We start from the raw sequence: 21,946 nt of genomic DNA on the forward strand, positions 1-21,946 counted from the left end.
TTGGTCCACCTTTTCCCTAAAAAGTTCTGAATTTGGAGAACAGAAAAAGGTAGTAGTAAAGTCCCATGATAAAAAGAGGATGTTCATCTTCCTTAAACAGTTTTGTTTTGGATTTTTGTAGATTCTTTTGATTTATTCTAAATAATAAGGATAAAATGTCTACTGCGAAAAGTTGAGTCCCAATTGTCCACTTTACTTCTGCAAGGATGTCGATTTCAATTTGTTAGAAGGCTTAATGGAATTCATACCAAGGATAAGATGTTATCTTGAGATATTTCAAGTTCTATGCAAGTCATGGCGACAATGCGAATCTAATCCTAAGTAATTTGAGGCGAGGGAATTTTGGAGCAATTTCAACATGGCATCTTTGCCCGAAGGTCAGAAATTCCCACGTTGGGCACCATTTACAATTGCTGCTGTTTTATTAACTCCATAAGTGTAGGCATACAAATGCTTCTGTTTCCATTCTGCTAACTTTTATCAAAAATGTATATTCATTACGGAAAATTGCGAATTTACTTTGCGTATTTTAGCTAAGGACATTCATAGCAAAGTTACGCGAAAATTAAATCTGCTTTAAAACTTCGGAGATTCCATTACTTTAGACAGAGAAGTTCGGCTTACAAAAAGTGTGTAGGAATGCTTGGCTTTTAGAGTTTACTTCGAAACTCGTGTCGCAGTTAGAATGCTTAATATTGTGGCACTACCTTGTTTTTAGCTCTAACAAAAAAAATCCTCCTACTTACCTTTGCGTCCTGTGCCAGTGTGTTGTATTAATAAAAGAAGAGATGAGGTATATGAATCGAAAAATCTCTCCCGATTGACGTACTTAATATACTCGAAAAATAGATAAGTTTTCAAGAATATTCACTCCATATGGTTCTTTCACGTCGAATAATACGTAAACGATTTGACGTCGGAAAGGTGGTATTCGCTACACACTGATTGTGAACTATAAGAACTAATAATACAAAGTATTTATCATATGCTACTTTAACCTGGACCGGCTTTATGTATTAACATTCTAACCCTTTGACCATTCAACTAAGAAACTTTATTTTTACTGTCGAAGTTGCGATCGTCACTGCAGCCCCTGAAACTGTTTTATTCTAAATATGAATTTCGATTCATCACAAAGGAATTCATGGAATATGCCACCTCAAAGGATTCCAATTCCTATCTGGTTCGTAGATTCTGTAAAACATGTCAAGATTTATGTTGTCATATTATTTGTAACATTAATTTGAAAAGAGACAGCCAAACACCTCCAACATTAAAGGGTAATCATGCGATAAAACAATCAAATAGTTAATTAATTTGCTCTAGAGGACGACCCAGAGGCATTATCGCAATTAACCCAATTCCAAACAGGATCTTTGCCAAGTAAGTATGTACATAGAATAAAGTATCGTTTTAATTGTGTTATTACTGCATGTAGTGTGATAATTAGATTCACTGTTGCCAAGCAATATTTGCCAAACATGTTTCCAGCTCGAACGACAATTACATTTACTACATTTTTTTATCTCTCCCTGTGTCTTTGTGCTACAACAGTTCTAGTCCTGGTGTTTGTTGTTTACAATCGACGTCGAGAAGCTCACATTAAATATCCTGGACCCGATGACGATGTCCGAGAGAATATTATCAACTACGACGATGAGGGTGGTGGCGAGGACGATATGACGGCGTTCGATATAACACCTCTGCAGATACCCATCGGTGGACCGATGCCAGATATGGCACCCTGTAAAATGCCAATTATGTGTAAGTACAAAGCAAAGAGTTTTATGCTGTTTAGAGAATGTTGTCCTGGCAGGACGGACCTTAATGCGATCTGCCAGCTATTTGCCGAACGTGAGTTTACTTTGTCTTGTATAATCAATTAATTACCTCTGGATACTTAGGAACGGACGAAATAAATTCTGGTACCAATTTTCGTGTTCAGAAAAGGAGAAGAGCTATTTTTAGTAGCAATGGCAATTACCAGCTCGCTGTAGAGCCACATCAGCTGTTGCTTCCTGCGGTTGAATATCATGACCTGTTTTCACTCAATATTTAAATTCCAATCTTACTGTTCAAATCCAGCTTCGCTCCCCCGCCCACGTAGGTCACAACGTGAAATTTCGCAATAAACTCATAAGCATAAAGCTCGTCCGGAGATCTCGCCTTGACCTATCCTAGTTTAGCCTTTACCCTCGGGAAATCACAATATTGAAATTCCTTCCACTTATTTTCTTTTTGAGCACTCTTGTGGTGCTAGAAAAGGTAGCCTTTAACTTCATATCCTACGCTTTTTTTCAAAACTCATTCAGTGCATTACCACTTTCCCGACCTCAACGTCTTTGCCAGAATGAATTTCCTTCGTTTCACATAATGAAATTCCTTGAGGTGAAATAAATGCGAAACAGACGGAATTTTATAAAAGAAAATTATTCAAACTCGTAATGCAGACAAATCAGAAGTGAAATTTCAAAAATCTTGTAGAGGAAACACGTCAGATTGTAGGAAAAGATGAAAATTGTAGCGAAAATGTTTCGGTGAGCATCTCAGACGGAAATGGACGAAAAGGACTTAATTAAGAAAAATCTGTTGCCAATGATTCTAAGATACAGTAGCGAAATGCTATGTGGAGCTGTTTTAGCGCAGAAAAGCGTGAAACTTTCCCAAGAAGTTGGGAAGTGTGCTCATTGTCTTCCCTAAAGGATAAAGAAAATAATGAATGGAAGCTCAGGAGTGATTCTTGGATGGGATTAAAAGCAAGCAAAGAGAAATATTTTCTGGACATTACCAGTAGATTGCAAGCAAAATCGAAGAAAACGGCATAGCAATTAGTTCTTAACTTTCAAAAGCAAATTTCCTGTCTTATTTTATTCATTCGTTAAATGGAGGTAATTAAAGAAAGGAAATTTTATTGAAACCTTAAGACTGGGTTCGGATTCAGAACTTACAAAATATTTGCCAACAAACCAGAATAATAACAGATTATTACAAAGTTTACGATTAAATAATTTTTTTAAAATAATCTCGTTTACAGATCCTGTAATGACATTAGGGGCAGGGCAGGAGCCAAACGTTGGAATGTTCATCGAGGAGCACAAAAAACGAGCAGACAGTGATCCAAACGCGCCACCATTCGATGATCTAAGAAACTATGCCTATGAAGGAGGCGGCAGTACGGCAGGATCGTTGAGCTCACTTGCTTCAGGTGAGTTATTTTGTCTATTATAATAGTTGCTATTTATGGTTCAAAGTATGGTCCAGCTATTAGTTTTGGCTTTGAGGCGGTCAATGAATCAATAGAATTTATTACTTCTTCATAAGAATGGAATTATTACTCTACCAGATCGAAATGCGTTAGTCAGAGGGAGTAAACGTAGAGAATTCATTGAATCTTTCCAATTATGCCTTGACCTCTTTGATTATATGAATGGAATCATTTATTTTTCGTTGTTTCTCTTCGATGCTCTGCTTGACATGCGTATGGCACCGATTCCCAGTGATTGCTTCACTCGCTTCTTTCGTAGGCCTTGCAGATTCTTAGCGATACTAAGCAGTGTGTCATGATCACCCTTTTCTCAGGTCGCTGCGGCGTATAATATTATAAGGTGGAGCGAACCATCTCTGGCACGATTAATCTTCAGTTTTCATGCTAGCGCCATTTTGCTTTTTGCCCCTTTGTCGTAGGCATAATCCAAAAAGAGCTTCCCTTCAATCATTACCTCTAGGCACTTGATAAGCAGCTTCAAGGTAAAGAAGGGCACAAACCCGAATATTAACCGTTTTCCTTTTTTCACGTTTGGTCATCAGGGCCGCTTTCATGTTGTCGCTAATGAACTCTTTAGGCTTTAATTCCGGTGACAGAATAATCTTGGAAAAAACCAAACTATTGCTGTGATTGGCTATCGTTATATGCAATGATAGTGACAAGAATTTTACAAATTATTCTCTCTAACATCTTCCCTTTCGTGTGTACAGAGCATTCAAGCGGTATGATGGTGGGTTGCCTATTGTTTTTCAGTAGCGAAACTATGCCGATCGGCATTGGTCTCATCCTGCACTAACTGTTTGATGCGGCCCACCCAACATCTCCACGAATTGTACGTCCATTGCGTTCGGTGAAGTAAAAAGGCTATAAATGCAAATGCCAACCACTTTTCCTCTGATCAAGTGTACTTCTGGGAAATCCATCATTTCTTAAAATTATCGTTGGCGCAACAATCCATTTGAGTCAGGGCCTTGAAGTGTGTTAGAGCACTTCAGTCAAGACCGTAAGGGTACACTACAGGATTACAGTACCCTATAGGAGGCAATGTGGTCAGCATTGCGCATTTCTCAGCTTGATTTTCACACGTTAATATCACCGTTATATCTTTGGCCTAGGTCCGCTGTTGTTCCGATGAAGATTGTTAATTGTGGGTACTTTGATTTCCTTCGCATAAGCCCTACACTGCCGGGCACAATATCAGATTGATTTGTATCAGCCTCAAGTCTACATTGCACCCAAGCCTCTCCTAAATACTGGACATCTGCATATAGTATTCGAACATAGCTCCAAATGGGATTTGCACTGCCTAAGAATATTGGCATTTATCATATCATAAAGACAATAACTAATTCTTTGGAGAGAACTCTAATGTCAGTTACAGGGTTAGCCTCATAATTCTTACCAATTTGATCTGGATCCCTTTCTCTCATGGCCGTGTACAGTTTTATTCGGACTATGCTATCATAGATGGAATTCGATGGAAAGATGACGCAGTTTTTCTATCGCTTGCCGCAGAGAGAAAATCTAGTATGTTGCTGATTTGCCTGGAGTGAAGCTTCTTTGGTATGGCCTGATGATGTTGTGGGCGGATTATATCTTATAGATGGCACTTAGCAGCCTATGAGATAGATTTTTTCCACAATCAAACGATCGTAATATCGCTCATATAGTTTTTCGTTATGAAGAGTATGGACTACTCCATCGGCTAAGAACTCGTCATCCTTTTTGGTATGAGTCCTAATTTCCGAGGAAAACATGAGGTCTAGCAAGATCGCTGATCAGTATCATCGGAGCTTTGACTCTATGATAGAATGTTTCGAGCGAGGCAGTTTTTTGTACTCTATACATATTTGTAATGACTATCAACCCTTGATAGAACAAATTTTAAATCTCTCGCTACCGACATGATCTAAATGAAAGCCGTGTTGTTCTCTGCATTATGTCGATATAGTGAGCCTGGGTCAACAGTTGGGCGGCCTAGAAGAGGATAGTTTTTAAGGTTTTGTATGGAACAAAACCTTATTAGAATCGAGACGGTGTCTGTCTGTCCGTCTGTCCGTCTGTCTGTCTGTCTGTCTGTCTGTCAGTCTGTCACACCCGATTTATTCGGAAACGGCTAGACCGATTGTCACGAAAATCGGTGAGAGTATGTAATCTGGTGATCCCTTTACATGCAGTAAGTGGCGCCATCTTATGTTAAGTTTAAGGGGGGGCTCCCCGTACATGTGAATGGAGGGTGCAAATTTTTTTTTCACAGAATGTAGCCATGTAGGGTATCAAATGAAAGGTCTCAATTAGTACTTTTCGAAACTGGTTCAATATTTGATATTAGATGAAACATAGGGGAGTGAGGGTTCAAAATATGACCCACAAAAAGTGTAACAGGTCTCGTTCTCCGAACCTATCCAACCGAAAAATCTGAAAAAAAATCACAATGGTGCATCTCTACGAAATCTAGGCCTCAAAATATATCCGGTTCCGATATCTGCACAAATAAAGTTAATAATAGTATATTTCCACATTTTAGAAATTTACCCGGCACCCCCCTTATGTTCATCCCAGAAGTACAAAATTTGGCATGCGTATAATGAAGAATATAATGCACAGTTTGGTCAAGTTTGAAGAAAATCCAACTATTATTAACAAAGTTATAGGGGGTGAAACTTTACAATTTTTTGTGAATTTCGTTCACTCTACAACCCGCATGACGTCATCATCACATATCAATTCGTCAATATCACAACGAAATGAGTTCTTACGAATTGGGTCCCAGACAATTATTTTATTTTAGTTTTTTAGTTATTTGTCAACCAGACATGTGTGTATGTAGGTATATAATATATGCGTGCTAATGAACTTTGCGGGTAGTGCCTAATTCAGTTATATATAAGACGTAAATCGGAAATATGGGTACGATAAATTTAGATACGTGCATATATGTGTACAGTAGGTAATAGGCAGTTTGTTTGTTTAGGGTGAGCGTGATTTCTATGGCTCTAATATGTACGTATGTCTCGTAGTTTGGAAAAATATGAAGGATTATGTTGGATTTGTCGCTATATACGGACAGAAAAATGTGCGTCTCTTACATAAGATGAACACAAAACCTTTATACCCGAAGCGCGAGCTTCCGGTATTCCGACTTGTTATATACACGATATGAATTATCTAAAGTTAGATTTAAAAAATGCACAATAGAGCATCACTTTATTTTAAACCGTTATTAGTGGTGAAAAATCTTCCTTTTAATTAGTGCAACTGTCGATCATGTGTCCGGATAGCTGAGCGGTTAGAGCAAAAGACAGTCGTACGGAAGGTCATGGTTCAAATCTCACTGGTGGCAGTGGGATTTGTATCGTGATTTGACGTTGGATACCAGTCGACTCAACAGTGAGTGAGTACCTGAGTCAAATCAAGGTAATAATCTCGGGCGAGCGCAATGCTGACCACATTGCCTCCCACAGGCTATCCTGTAGTTTACGGTCTTGAATGAAGTGCTCTAACACACTTCAAGGCCCTGATCACATATGGATGGTTCGTCAACGATTATTATTATTTCCGAGTTATCACAATCTCGGCAGATGCCGGATTTTACCTAATACTAGCACTAAGTGCCAAGCATTTAGGCTCGGACGATCCTACCTACTCAAAAACTAAAGGGGCGGTGGCCGGTGGTAGGTCAGTGGAAGAATCCGTCGAGTACCCCTCGCAACATCGAGCACGTATGCAGAATGGTGTACTTCTGCATGGTTTGAACCAGACTGTGCGAAAGTCCCAGGACATCAAGGGAAGCCGTCAGGGATTTAGGTACAATACCTGTAGCTCACAATATTATGGGAACTACGACCACCCGCTTGAGACGCCAAATTTCTTTGATTTCACGAGCCAATGGCTCATAGTTCACCTTCTTCTCCACGTATTTCCGTTCAATGTTGCTATTATGGGGAATAGCAACATCAATAATATACGCGGAGCGACCCGTCTTGTCAACTAGCAGTACGTCAGGCTTGTTGTGTGCGGTATGGCGATCAGTCAGAACTTGCCGGTCCCAATACATGCTGTAAGCAGAACTATCAAGTACTGCTTGCGGCTCATATCGGTAAACCGGACATGTTCCCGTGATCAGCCCATGCTTATATGCAAGGTTTTGATGGATAACCTTACATACAGCATTATGCCTGGTGATGTATTGCACCGGTGCCATAACAGTACAGCCAGAATTGAGATGGTCCAACGTCTCTAACGCCGAACCACACATTCTGCACTGGTCGTTCTCCACCCGTTCTTTCATGATGAGCTTTTTATAAGCTCGGGTGGCGACCACGCCATCCTGAATGGCACACATGAACCCCTCTGTCTCAGCAAAGAGCTCCCCAGCACACAGCCACCTGTTCGACAGATGCAAATCGACAAATGGCTGCCAAAGACAATTCACGTGTTTACCGTGCATTGCCTTCGATTTCCATTCCTCGATCCGCTCCTGGTCTGACCTCACCCCACTCAGAGGATTGAAAGATCGATCCTTCAAGGTAAGTGGAGTCAGTCCACAGTCTGCCTTACAGACAGCCGCATGCAAGGGACTCGCCTGCTCTTTACTGTAAAAATAAGCGCACAGCGAGTCGACTTGGCGATGATGTTGTGCCGCCACGTCAACCACGCCCCTACCTCCGATGTCACGAGGCAGGTTCATCCGCTCCACGGCAGACTTTGGGTGATGCATTCGGAATTTGGACATAGTTGTCCGTATCCGCCGCTGGACGTTTTCCAGATCGGTCTTCGTCCACGGCAATATTCCGAATGCATAAGCCAGTGAAGGGATAGCGAATACATTCAACGCGGTTATTTTATTCTTCCCCGAGAGATGCGATTTCAGCACCAGCTTCACACGTCGCAGGAATTCGGACAGCAGAGCTTCCTTCAGATCACCAACTCGAGAATGGGTTCCTTGCAGAATTCCTAGGTAGTTGTAGAAGTCTGTCTCGGTCATAGCTTCGATGTGGAGGTCACCAATGCTATGTCCGGCATGCGGCTCGTGATGACCTTTGCGAATGGCTTGGATTCGACATTTGTCTAATCCAAACTCCATCCGAATATCACGGCTGAACATGTCGATTATTCGCAACAGACTTCTAAGATGGTCGTCAGTACCAGCATACAGCTTGATGTCATCTAGGTACATCAAGTGTGTCAGTTCGCACTTAGCACGTAGGCCATATTTTATTGCAAAACCATGCCCTCTAGCATCATTCAGTAGCCATGAGAGGGGGTTCAGTGCCATACAAAACCAAAGAGGACTCAATGAATCCCCCTGGAAGATGCCCCTCCGAATACGGATGGGCTCTGAGGTATTAGCACCCTCAGATGTACGGACTGATAAGGTGGTATGCCACCCTTCCATGACTGTCGCCAAAAACTTTATTAGTTTCGGATCAATGCGATACAGATGTAGGATGTCGATTAGCCAGGTATGCGGAACGCTATCAAAAGCCTTGGCATAATCGATATAGCAACTGAAGAGGTTTCTTTGGCCTCTAGTTGCTTGTCCTACAACTACCGAGTCGATAATGAGTTGCTCTTTGCAACCCCTTGACCCAACTCGGCAGCCCTTCTGCTCCTCGGACAGAATGTTGTTGGTCTCGAGGTGCGCATTGATCCTTCCACTAATAATGGACGTGATGAATTTGTAGAGGGTTGGTAAGCAAGTGATCGGTCTTGTGTCTGCGGGGTCCTGCACCGTGTCCTTCTTAGGGATAAGGTAGGTAATTCCCGCAGTGAGGAAAGGTGGAAATTCCTCCGGCCGACTCATGACCTCATTTATACTGCGTGCCAACCGACTGTGTACGCTGGTAAATTTCTTATACCAGAAATTCTGCACCCGATCCAGACCTGGGCCCCTCCAGTTCTTCGAGATGTTTATAGCTCGTCGAACTTCCTCTTCGGTAACATCCGCGAAATTCATGCCAGGTGTATTGGCATGGCGGGTGCCTTCGGCGGTGATCCACTCAGCATGCTCAGCATGCTGGGCAGGTAACCCCCAAAGTCCACCCCAATACTCTTTCGCTTCCGTCACCGAGAACTGTATTGTCTGGGCGCTCTGTTGGGATTCGTTGAGAGATCTGAAAAAGCTCCCCTGGTTCCTCGCGTATGTTGCATTCTGGACACGTCTGGAATAACTTTCGCCATACCGTCGTAACCGACTGCATATGACAGAAAGTTTCTGTTTTAGTGTGTCCAGAATTTCAACTACGGGTGTCTCACAGGGGATGGCATAGTTCCGGTAAACCCTCTGCACTTTATTTCTCACCCGTCGGCTGGCATTGCCAGTGCTGATCTGAATCAGTCTAGCAATGTCCTGCCTTAGTGAGTCCCGCCGACGTTCCAGACGAATTTTCCATGGTGGATCTCTTTTGTGACTCAAACCAATAACGCGAAAGCGAATCTTCTGAGCGTGCAATCTGATAGCCGCAACTGCACCACAATACACAAGTGATTGTAGTTGCAGCAGCGACATATCAGCACACAGTCGAGACGCAATCTCATCATTGATTTGAGATAGAATTCCCGGAGTTGCTGGAGATGCATAGAGCCTGGGAATACCTGGTCTATACAAAGGATCCATATCCGAGAATTCTATACACGCTCTTTGGAATTCGTCCCGAACTTCAGCGGAAACCTCAGCTGGACGGTGGAGAAGAGTGCTTCGGCGAGTACTGAACCTGTTGCCTGCAGTGCGGCGTGGTGTTGTTGATGCCGCCGCCTCTGCCCCCATCGACTCTCGGTCACCAGTTTCCCCGATGACTTCAAGTCGAACACGTTCCCTGATGGTGGCCGGGATTGTGTCACTGCGAGTGATGAAGCGGTACTGGTCTGCGACTCGCTGCACAGTCACGTGCGCGAATTGCGGGAAACGCTCGACGAATCTCTGGTGCAACAAGGGGCGGTAAGATGTTGTACCCGCCCCCGCCGTTATTTCGTAGTAGGAGCGGATGATGAAGAGGTTCATTTCTTCAGTCCATTTCATCCGCTTCCTACGCGAACCTGCTGAAGTGGTCGCCACAGATTGTGGCGAAACAGCTGCAGCAGGCGGAGCTGTGCTCCTGGTCGTCGTGGCGCCTAGACGTCGAACCGCCCCACGACTAGCGGTTTCGACGCCGTGCTGTCCATTACGAGAGCCCGACCCAGTCACCAAGTCAGACGACTCCCGCCGGTTATCCGTACCGGACCTTAAATTTCTCCTTCTTCTCATTTTTTGGTGGTGCATTTTATCCCTAGCTGCCAGGTGTGTAGATAGCTTCCTTAGTGAGTAATCTGCAAGACTGCAAAGTTCCTGCACTTTCCTCACCTACCCCCTGAGACGCTGCGGTGGCGTACAGCCATTCAGACTGAAGCTATCTATCCCTCCTCCTTTCACAACCGGGCTTGGGACCGGCTTCGGCGGAGTTATTATTATTATTATTATTATTATTAACTGTCGATCATATTCCATGAGTTTTTCCGTTGCTTGCCACTGAGAGAAAATTTTATCTGTTGCGAACTTGGGGACCCTAACAAGATAGTGCTAAAGATGCTACTCAGCAACGATTTAAATTGAGAATTGCTGCTGTGGAATTCTCTTCTCTGTGGGATAGAAAATGCTTCATTACTGGTCACCAATCATTAATTCCCCGTGCTAATCATTGAGCATTAACTGATAAACTTCTTCGTGTAGTAGGTCACCCCCATATTTAATCAGTTTAGCTATGACACATCGATATGTTTATGCCCTCATTCCGCTGACCTGCTTGTAAAATTTGGGCGCTCACTGGGACTGACACGACACAACTCCTGAAATTCAGAAACCTGTTCGTTTTCCAGAGCTTTCTTCTTCGGTTTGTGAAATCGTTTCCTCGCTTAATGAAGTTGGTGCAAGATGTTGCCTGTGCTAACGTTCTTCAAATTGCAGCACTTCCCGGTATGCAGCATTTTTCCGTTCCATTGCTAGGTACAATCAATTACCGAGCAGGCGTTCCAACTTTATTTGCGACTAAAGACAAATATTTTTGTGCCTGCACTAATGATAATGATCAGATAGTTGTGAAGGTCATTTGTCATTGCTTCATCTCCGGGGCATTTGAAAGCTGGGATTATTGCAATACCCATTTCTTCCCTTTATGTATTATGCCAAGGCAATGGTATCCCGACTCTATATTGGGCTCCCTACATATTCTAACAATTCATCATTGCTGCGGTTGAACAGAGCCTTTGTTTAGAGAGACAGGTATATTTGTGAATCTCTCTGCGCAAACCAGGTATTTCCAATGCGAATGTCATGTAACACTACTAGTTGGGTTTGTCATTGGCACATCGTCGTTTACAAGGCAGGTATTTCGAAATTTCTCTCGCAGTGATACTTTTTTGCTGACTAGTATATCTATTCCCAACACCTGATTTACTATATATAAGACTCTCTCACCTTCTCCAGAAACTGGTTTCTGCCCACTTGATTTGTTGCAACGGTGATATTACGCTTATATAGAGATAGAGTGTTGCTCTGTTCGCGGAGCGCACGTTCGATGAGCAAAAACACAATTTTTTATCTTCTTTATTTGCCGAATCTGTGCCGTGCTTTCAATCAAATCCAGGACTCTATTTTTGGCTGGCAGTCCTCCACCGCAGGAGCAAAAGACTCGCCTTCATTCTTCATCGCCTGCGGTTTTTTAGTTATAATAGTAAGCCACCACCCCGTGGAAGTAGATAGAACTTGGTGGAAGAGCTATTGGTGTTGGCATTTCGATGGGAATGTGTTCCATGGTGGCTGCCAATCCCGATTTTCGCACTGGCATCTATACTACCCTTTGGACGCACTCTGTTCTTCCTTTCATTCATTATAACATTCATGTTATAAAGTGTCAATTGTTGGCCGTCATAAAATTATATATTCATTCCAAAAATTTCTTTTGGAAGAAGAATTATATTCACGCCTTATTGCTGAAAATGCCTGTCTATTTGTCTTATGCTTTATTTTCGTAAATATAAATTTTATTTATGGGGGCTTCTCCCTAGGGAAATGGTTGTATATGTTTCAGCTGCTTTTGAATTAGCATTTATTAGGGTATCATTATGAGATATTATTATTATTTATAACCTGTCTAGACAATAGTCATAAATTTTGTTTCTTTTTGCTTTTATTCTTTCAGGCACTGACGATGAAAATCACGAATACGATTACCTGGGCAAGTGGGGGCCACGGTTCGACAAATTAGCCAACATGTATGGCAATGACGTACCCCAAGAATTGGAGGAGTTGTAAGTCTTTTTCGAAATTTGTATGCCAATGAAACCAAAAGGAAACTATGATTTTAAATAACGAACGAAAACTTAAATATACACAAAGAACGTATCAATTACTGCATTGGTGAAAACACTTACCTAGAAATATCACAACGTTGCGAAGCTACTCCTTACCAAAGTATTCACCTTTATATACTCTAAGAATGTGAATATTTCACTCGTAAGCATTGTATTTAACATCATCGTGAATTATTTATAAAATTCTACGGCACGAACAAAATTCGCCTAGACGAAAAACTAACTACAAAAGCAACAGGTGAACACCGTTTCAATTAAATAGGAGATTGACTCTTATTCCATTGTAAAAGGAAAAATTTATAATTTAAAATCTATATTTAAATGAAGCAGAGACGTTTAAAAATAATATATAAAAACTAGAAGTGGGGATTAGTTTTATACTCTCTATAAAAGTTAATAGGAATAATGAAAGTCAATATGTAACTTGAAAATAATCATTATTGTACTAAAAACCAAAAATTAATCCTAATATTTGAAGGCTAAATCAAAGTGGAAGGGATGCGAATAGAATGATCAACGGAGGGGAAAGTAATAGATTTCCAGAATGACAAAAATACCCATATTTTAAATAATTAAGTTAAATCATAAGCAAGTACCTACTGTAAATGTATAACTATAAACTTACCCTTATAAACGTATTAGAATTTATATGAATATATATAAATTGAAACTAGGTCGAATGCAATTACAAAATAAATCCAAACATGATGTACTCTTCCTGTAGTACTAAAGACGAATAAAGGTTGATTTTTTTTTAAACAAATAAAAAGAATAAATAAACTTAACGTAAACTGGGGATATTCATTTTGTCGTAACTGTAATATCCATAAAATTAAAATCAGAAAATTATGGCGACGCTCTCGTGAACCTAAATGGCGAGTAACATATTTATAAATATTGTTTAGAATTTAACGTATCCAAAGACTGTTTCTGTTCCATGAGTTGAAAGGCAAATATATAAATGGAATATATTTATAAAATGAGAAAATCCAAAAAACTATAATACAATGATAAAATAAATATATATTTGAGAGAGAATATGTATAAACCTATAGACAAACTAAAAATCGGTGGAACGACGGTTTTTCAACTGAAAAGGTCAAATAATTTAATTGAAACTGGTTAACTCATTTTTTAATTTAATTGTTATATGAAACTTCCCAATATGCAATATGTTTTCAATATGAACAGCCGTCATTTTCCAAGTCACAATGTTTTCAATAGAGTGCACTTAATGAATTAAGTTTTATTTATTAATTTTTAAGAAGATGAAGGGGTTCTAAACATGCCAACCTGATTAAAAGAGTGTTATTAGGAAGTTAGGCTTTCACTTTAATACAAGGTTTCACCGCTTTGTTTCAGCGTAATTCATTTTCTTTATCTTCTATTCATATCTGTCAGGTTCAAATCTTTCGCAACTTTGTCTTTATGGAGGTTGAATGATTAAAGATTATCGTAGAAAGGCAAACAACTCTAACTTAAATTCCATGGCTTTGTTCGTCCCAATGTAAAATTATGTCGTTTTGGTGAAAATTAGGTCTAACCCAATAATTTATAATATAATACACTCTCCCCTTTGAAAAATCAATTGTTTTTCCGTCCCTTTTTTTTAATGTAAAATATGAGCTAAAACAAAACTACACAAAATTATAATTTGCCACCACAAAACAATACTAGACTGTCTTCTCTTTCTACCCTATTTCTACTATAAACTTTTCTATACTCGTACACGTACATAAACACACGTACATACATACATATAAAACAATTTTTACAAAAAAATACCAAAAAGGAAAAAAACGAAACAAGAAAAATAACACTCACGTAACCCCATATTATCTGAAGTCATTAATGCGAAAATCCATTTAGTACTATTATATAATTTAGTGAACTTAGAGCAATTTATAATGTAAATAAAATAGATGAAATATGGAATGATATAAAGGGAAAGATAAACGATGAAGAATTTATTCACTATGAAAACTGAAAACAGAGAATCTAGTTACAGAACTACTACAAAACAGTCGAAAAACAACTGAATTTGCGCAATAGATATTTGTGGTAAAAACATTTTTTTAACATAAGGAATATAGTAAAAGTTTTCCAAAATTCCCGGAAAAAGTTATTATGGAAAAACGAATCCACTCGCAAAATTAACAACAACAATTAAAACCAGACGAGGAATCAACAGTATTTTTAAATCTGATCATACGAAACTAACGAAGTGAAAATGTTAAAGAGTTAAGTACTTTTTAAATTCAAACGACACTAATATAATTGAAATATCTTTAATTACATTAAAGAAGTATTGAATTTTTAAAATTTAGAAATATGTAAAAAAGTGAAATTTTTACATAAATTGAAAAGAAAAGACTAACGAAACTTTATGGTAGTTTCGTGCGTTCACTAAATGTATGTAAATTTCATTATCAATTGACTCATTTTATCACTATTTTGAAAGAATTGTGTTTCTAAAAATATCGTTTGGTTTTCAAAATTTTAATTTCTGTACTTATTTATAATCAAACCATTACGCTCAATATCATCTCTGATTAGATATTATTAAAGTATAAAAGAATCACTAGCTAGATACGAGTTAATTATTGTTGCGGATTTCAAAGCTTTTTATCGGTCATCTAAGTGGCATAGATAAATCATGTATCGAATGGATTTGAGACGTGTTAAGTTAAACTTCTACGACTTTCAGGGATGCCCCCGAATATGGATCGATTTGTCAGGTAATATTCAATAATGAAAATTAAGTTTTGATGTGAGTTTTGGTGCACTCCGCAACATTCTATATGAATTTCCAGAGTATTTTTTTTGTTAGTAATGGTTGAGAATTTTTCAAACTTCACAATGGCATCTTTTCACATCGTTTGGCAAAATGGGAAATTGACACCTTAATACAATGCAACATCTGGAACTAGCGACAGTGCAGATACATATGAGATCTAAAATTATTCATTATTTTGGCTCAAATATGAGTCACCATGGAGGATATTTGATCTAAACCGCTGTTAATTTATAATTAATACAGCTGTTCCTCCTTTGTTGAAACTTACCCCAATTGAGATACATTTCAATGGAACTGCTAAAATGATACTTTTATACACGATAACATAAACCCAAAGTTCCAGAAAAAGGTTTCCAGTCGTTTCATTTCGCGTGTGAAAGGTTTTAGTTTTATTATATTCTACTACTAAATTCTAAACATACTACAACAAACTACGTAAGATAAGCCTCTAACCCTATTCTGTTTAGAGGCTAACGTAGTTGAATGGCTCCCTCTGTACCCGGGACAGTAGCTCAGGTATTCATGATGAGCAGGCTCTGTGGATTTGCGTTTGAGGTATGCGTGCTCTCCACGATCGTCCTTAAATGAATGTCCAGGATGTGCTTCAGGGTCTTCAACACGAAAGAGACGAGGCTGATAAGCCGAAAATCCTTTACGCTCTCATGGCCGCGCCTGCCCACTTTTGGATCATAAATTCAATACTTGACGAATAGAAGAGAAAAGTAGATATAAGTACCTCATCCGGTCAAACTGACTCCCTGGTGATGAGACGTCACATATGCGCTAAGATAGAGAATCGAATCAACATTGCTTATTACTGAATAGATTAAATTTCAAAGCCGAATTCTATTTCAGAACTATCGCAGTAAAATATTTCTGAATAATTCTGCATGAAGAAACTACTTCTCATCTTTGAAAGAAAAGCGTATTGTGGAAACTGAACTTCATAAGCTAGCAAAGGAAACTTTCTATTTCTTTGAAATTCAGAAGGCGCAAATTGAGCTGCATATTTAACAAAAATCTCACAGTACCTCTCTCATAAGTGCCTAGAAACATATACTAAAAAGAATCGAGGTAAAGACATCCTTTCATCGTCTTTAGTTCTTAAATTGTTGCTGGAATCTGCTTCAGCCGACAGCAATTGCATTACTTGCATAGTGAATTCTACGAAGCATTCGACAACTTCATACACTAGCCACTCCTTACGATTTCTGCAAATATACGCTGTCAGAAGCCACGTCTTGTTCAGTGTTCCCTCACAGTGCCCTCGCTTATAGGTACCCTACTCAATACCTAATTCCAAAACGAACAACCAACTCCTTCGTTAGTTAGCATGTCCGTTTCCCTATTCCATTGTTAACCTTTTGCATGCATGTCATCTAACCAGGTTTCCTGAACGCGAAAACATGAAGGATGTTAAACTGTTGGGTTAAAAACTCATTAGATTCCAGTATCTACCGAGGGAAGGAGGATAACACTGGAAAGCTACTTTTGAAAATCAGAACCACTCGTATTCCACGAAATATCCACCAATTTGAATCCTGCGAGTATAGCATTCCCCACTACACTATATCACTACAAATTATGGTATGTTCTGCACATATCCTCCTCTCTCGCAAACATTTTACGTCGGAAGGACAATCGTATTGCTCAGTATGCATTCGTTGCCCTTAATCCTCTTTCAAACAAAGGGAAAGTGCATAGAAGGTACAATGGCTTCAAATGTGTTGTATCCGACAAGACAAAAGGCTCAAAATCCCCGGTAGAGTACCAACAAACTAGACCTAGTTCTATAAATCAGGCATGAATTTACTGAGAAAGCTAGCGGGCTCCACGAATGGCTGTTCATGACGATCCTATGGTTATATTCAAAAATGTGTTCAGCTGTTACTATTCAATCCTTTCAATTTGTCCAAACCGTAGTCTCTCTGGAGCTCTGTTCTGGAATAAGCTCCAGTGGCACGTGTATTTGTCTAAACGTCTCCTCGAAAATATTGGGGATGAATTTGTACAAGTTTCTCCAGCTCATTGCAACCACTCAAATGCGTTACGTTTCTGTGTAAACACATTAGTGTTACATTGCCTTTCTAGACTGGAATAAAAGAGCCACACGCCTATGGTCTCCATTAAAAGCCCAAACCCAATAAACACATCTCTTTATTCTCCCATTACTCTCTTTCGGCTACCAGGATAAATCCTTTTATAACATCCAAGCCAAGTCCAAGTCCTTAACTATATATATTATTATTTCATCAGGAGGGATTACGGTGAATAAGGTTCTGAAGCTGCCACATAATACATGCATGAATTGTGTCGATCCTTTTGTGAACAAATGATAAACAAAACAATGGAGCAGCTACAATAAATAGATTAATTTCTTAGTGCTTGTCGATGGCAAAGGCCTAGCAAGGGGCTCAAGAACACTAATCCTTGCTTAACGTTCTTATATTGTGTATGCATGTAAGGATGGCTTACCAATGAACCTGGTGGAAAGGGGTATTATGTATACACGCCTCCAACTGATCCTTCATATATGGTGCATATGAATATATCTGTATCTGCTCATTGTTTAATAGAGAGAAAAATACTCAGCCATTTTCGTGTTGTCTGCTTGTGAAGAAATAAAATAACCAACGACGCGTTTAATGGAGCAGAAACGTATATCTCCGAGACTTTGTTGTTAATTAAACCTTACACGGATTAAATCCTGCATTTATCGATATCAATTACTCTATTTCTGCCCCCAGGAGGGAATCTTCTCAAATATTTCTTCATATTGCTCCCTTTCCACATATTGAGCACATCGTATCTGTCTAAATACGTACGCGAACGTTGACTACGCATTCATTTCATAGAAAGAGCAGGAGAAAATACATATAACCGATAATTTATTCAATCAATTCACAGAATGTCTATCGAATAAAAGCAACGGCAAAAGAGCGCAAAGGAGATCAAAATCCTTCTATTTATCATAATGGCAGAGATATACAGCATATAGGACTGTTTCTGTATTTCCAATGGAAATCATTGTCGACTATGTGCGTCGTATGTTTGCTGGGTTGTTGAGTGAAATCAATATCCTGTTCAGTCCGACCCCATAGCAGAGTGTATCGATCAACCCAGAAAAACGAAACATGACTGCTTACACACCATAACACAGTAAATATACTACCAGCTTACACGCGATTTCTCCCATCGAATTATATCTTCTAGATAGATAATAGTGACGACTTTCTACTTTGTATTTGCTTCCCTTTATGCATCGATCCGAAATGTTTCTTTAAAAAAAGTCGGAAGATGGAATCGCATTTTTCCGGTCTTTATGGTTCCGAAATTGGGAGGAAATTTCAGCATTCTTAAGAATTTCCTTTGTTGAAAAATTATAAAGACGTCCATTGAACCTGAAAATATATTTTAACGACTTGCATGAAAGATGGTTAAGGGGCAAAGAAAATTCATCAAAGAATCTGGTTCAGGTCGTAATGGGCTGTGGAGTTTTCCATGGCTTTTTGAATGAAACCCACGACCCCGCTGGAAAATTCATCAAACATTCCGCTGACATAATATCAATCCGCTTCCATAAACCATTCAATTATCCGACGTGCTACGATAAGAACTAGGAATCTGACAGAGAGCTCACAACTAAGTACGCTTTTAGTCGCCACTTACAGAAACTGCCTATATAATATTTGTATTGAACACTATCGACCGAAAAAAGCGAAAACGAAATCTGAGCAAACCACAAAATCCGCACGAATTTAGCCCAACTATTCAGCATTTCATCAAATAAAACTACTCAAAAGTTCGTTTTCCAAATCAATTTCCATTCGAATAAGCAACTTTCTTACTTAAGAAAATAGAAGTTCATCGAAGTAAATCGCATCTTTTTTAAGAGGAAAACAGTAAAAATTAATTTTAAGCAAACATTTTGAAAATGAAAGAAAAAACACGACAAAGTTTCAGATACTGAAATCAATACCTAAGACTAGTTTTTAAATGAAAATGAAACACGACATCAACAAGCAAAACAACTTTAAAAAATTAAATGAATCTAATTACTAAGAAAACGTAAAAGTACTCTGGTTAAGATGAAGAAGAAAAGATAAAAATGATAAATAAATTATGTAGATGAAGTGAATTTACAAGTGAATGATGCTGATAATGGTATTTGACTACATTACACACACGTACTTTAAAACAACAGAAAATATTATACATTAATAATGGAAAGTGAAAAGAAAAACAACAAAAATAATGATGAATATTATTATGATTAAATTCAGGGATGAAAGTTGATTGGATGCATGTATGGATATTATATATGATACGATATTAACTGTATACATTTTTGTTCAATCTGTACATTTTTTTGTAATTATTTTACAAATCTTTTGTGAATATATATTCATTTTTGAATAATTTGTAAAGATGAAAAATTGTGTTTCATTTGCTAATATTCCACACCCTCCACTTAACTTACCATAAAAGGTTTCCCGCTCATAATATTTACCAAAGTATCGCCAGGATTTTACCTATTACGAGCACTGAATGTCAAGATGCTAAAACTAGATGTTTGTTCTATGACGCTGCAATCCGACCTCGGTCCTTGGCCTCCTCAAACCTTCACCACTGCCCTTCTCGGTCGAGCGAACGCGCCCTTCAATTTCGCTTCACATGACCTATCTACTGAAACACACGGACACTAAGCCATCTGCCGTCTGCAATCACTGCGCCTAACATTCTCCTATCAGGTTCATAGCCCACGTCTCGCTGTCGTAACATAGGGCCGAACGAATGAAATTTTTTTATATTGTGAGCTTCGTTTTCATATGCAAATTTTGACGATTTTGACTGAGGCAAAACCTTATTAAAATCGATAAAGTCGTTTTTAAGGGGGTGTTCCCATGTGAAACCCGATATTTTAACATTTTTTTAAAAACAATTTCGCCACTAAAAAAGAATATAAGCTTTTTAATTTTGTCCCGTTCATAAGCGAAACGGGTTGTCGTAATCGGTTTCGCCATTTTGCTTCATCAAAAGCTTGATCTGAATGCAATCGCGAGGCTTACAAATCCCCATTTAGTATATCAAGCCAACGTTTTTTCGACTGGCCGTTTTGGTCGCTCGCCATCGACTTCGATCAAAAGCGGGAGGTCGCTGCCATTGACAGTGATTGTGCCTGTTTCATGGGGATCGGTCGTCAAAAATTTAGTTTTATTCAGATTCAATCCGAGACCGTGTTGTCTGAGGCGATTATTCCAGGTTGGACAAGCTGCTCGAGATGGTTTTTGCTATTAGACGCTAGGAAAACATCATCTGCATAAAGCAGTATATAGAGCGTTGGATATTCCGTGCGACGTTGTCCACAACAAGAACAAAGAGGAACGGTGAGTGGGCACTTCCTTGATGAACACCAACAGACACTTGAAGCGGTTTTGATACACCCGCAACACTTCGAATTGTACTTTTCAGATCGTGCTAGAGCAGATGGATCCAGCGCACAAGTTCTTCTGGCACTAAGTTCAGGCGTAGAGCATACCTGAAGAGCTCGTGTGGCATCCATGCAAACGCTTTCCCTAAATCCAGAAATGCAATGTAAGGGGGACGATGTTTCTCACGGTGTAGTTCCGCAGTTCTTGACAAGTCCGGCTTGATTCACGGTTATTTCAACGATTTCGCGAATACGGTTGTCAAGAATGCGTTCAAAAATCCTCATTCCAGATTGGAACTGTGGTTCTTTCTTACCAGTCAGATGGTGTTCTACCCTCCTCAATAACTCCATTGAAGAGTCACAGTGTTGGGTCCCAACTCTTGGCTTTCTAGAACTCAGATGTGATGTCGTCAGGTCCTGTGGCTCTACCCGATTTCATTCACTCGAATTTAGTTGCACTGAGAGTTAAACCCATGAGTGTTTTACGTAGGTACCTGTCGTGGAGACTTAATCCTACGGTCCTATTCAGACACGGATTGAATTTGTGACCACAATTAGAGCCCCACTGAGACAAGCAACAACGGTACCAGTCTATACCAAGTGCATGGCTTAGCATTCATACTGGTGGATGCAAGAATTACCTAAATCTCTACCAAACTAAGAAGTACGGCACCCGTGTTGAAACGCAACACCACGCCGAGGGCCAAGGTCTCTTCGCGCTTGAGCACAACCGCAACCCCCATGAAACTCCCACTAGGGGGCCAACCGCAAACAATCGAGCTGTACTCACATACAACGGGAGTTCACCCGAAGTATGAGAGTCCAGGGGCTATCCCGGCTCCCACTGTACCAGTATACCCCTGGTAAGATTTTGTCACCAATTTGCCACTTCAGATGAGTCCCCGTGCAGACTCGGGTCTGATAGCCCTAATTAGGCCTTTGGAGCATTCGCCTACTGCATCACGGCCGGCAAACCAAAGTGAGTACAGTGTCTCCCGGTGCCACCACTATGGAGGTTCTCTTCGGCCACTTGGTTTTGGTTTGTCTGACAGGGTTGCCGCCCCGTCTTCCTCACCGCGACTTCTGAGCACCAGTGCAGTGACAG

At 39.7% G+C, this 21,946-nt stretch overlaps 1 protein-coding gene across 10 annotated transcripts in view; it reads left to right on the forward strand.

Moving 5' to 3' along the window:
* LOC119647833 (neural-cadherin) overlaps positions 1–19,838 on the forward strand; it is a 1,165,868-nt gene extending 1,146,030 nt beyond the window's left edge. For all 10 annotated transcript variants that reach the window (XM_038049090.1, XM_038049099.1, XM_038049114.1 and 7 more), the window contains 3 exons: positions 1,555–1,764; positions 3,035–3,205; positions 12,442–19,838. In XM_038049090.1, coding sequence (XP_037905018.1) covers positions 1,555–1,764; positions 3,035–3,205; positions 12,442–12,554 — 494 coding nt within the window. In that variant the 3' untranslated portion in view covers positions 12,555–19,838. The remainder of the gene's footprint in view (positions 1–1,554; positions 1,765–3,034; positions 3,206–12,441) is intronic.
* Positions 19,839–21,946: the final 2,108 nt, after the last annotated feature.

This window comes from Hermetia illucens, chromosome 1 (genome assembly GCF_905115235.1).
Source record: "Hermetia illucens chromosome 1, iHerIll2.2.curated.20191125, whole genome shotgun sequence".
NCBI lineage: Eukaryota > Metazoa > Arthropoda > Insecta > Diptera > Stratiomyidae > Hermetia > Hermetia illucens.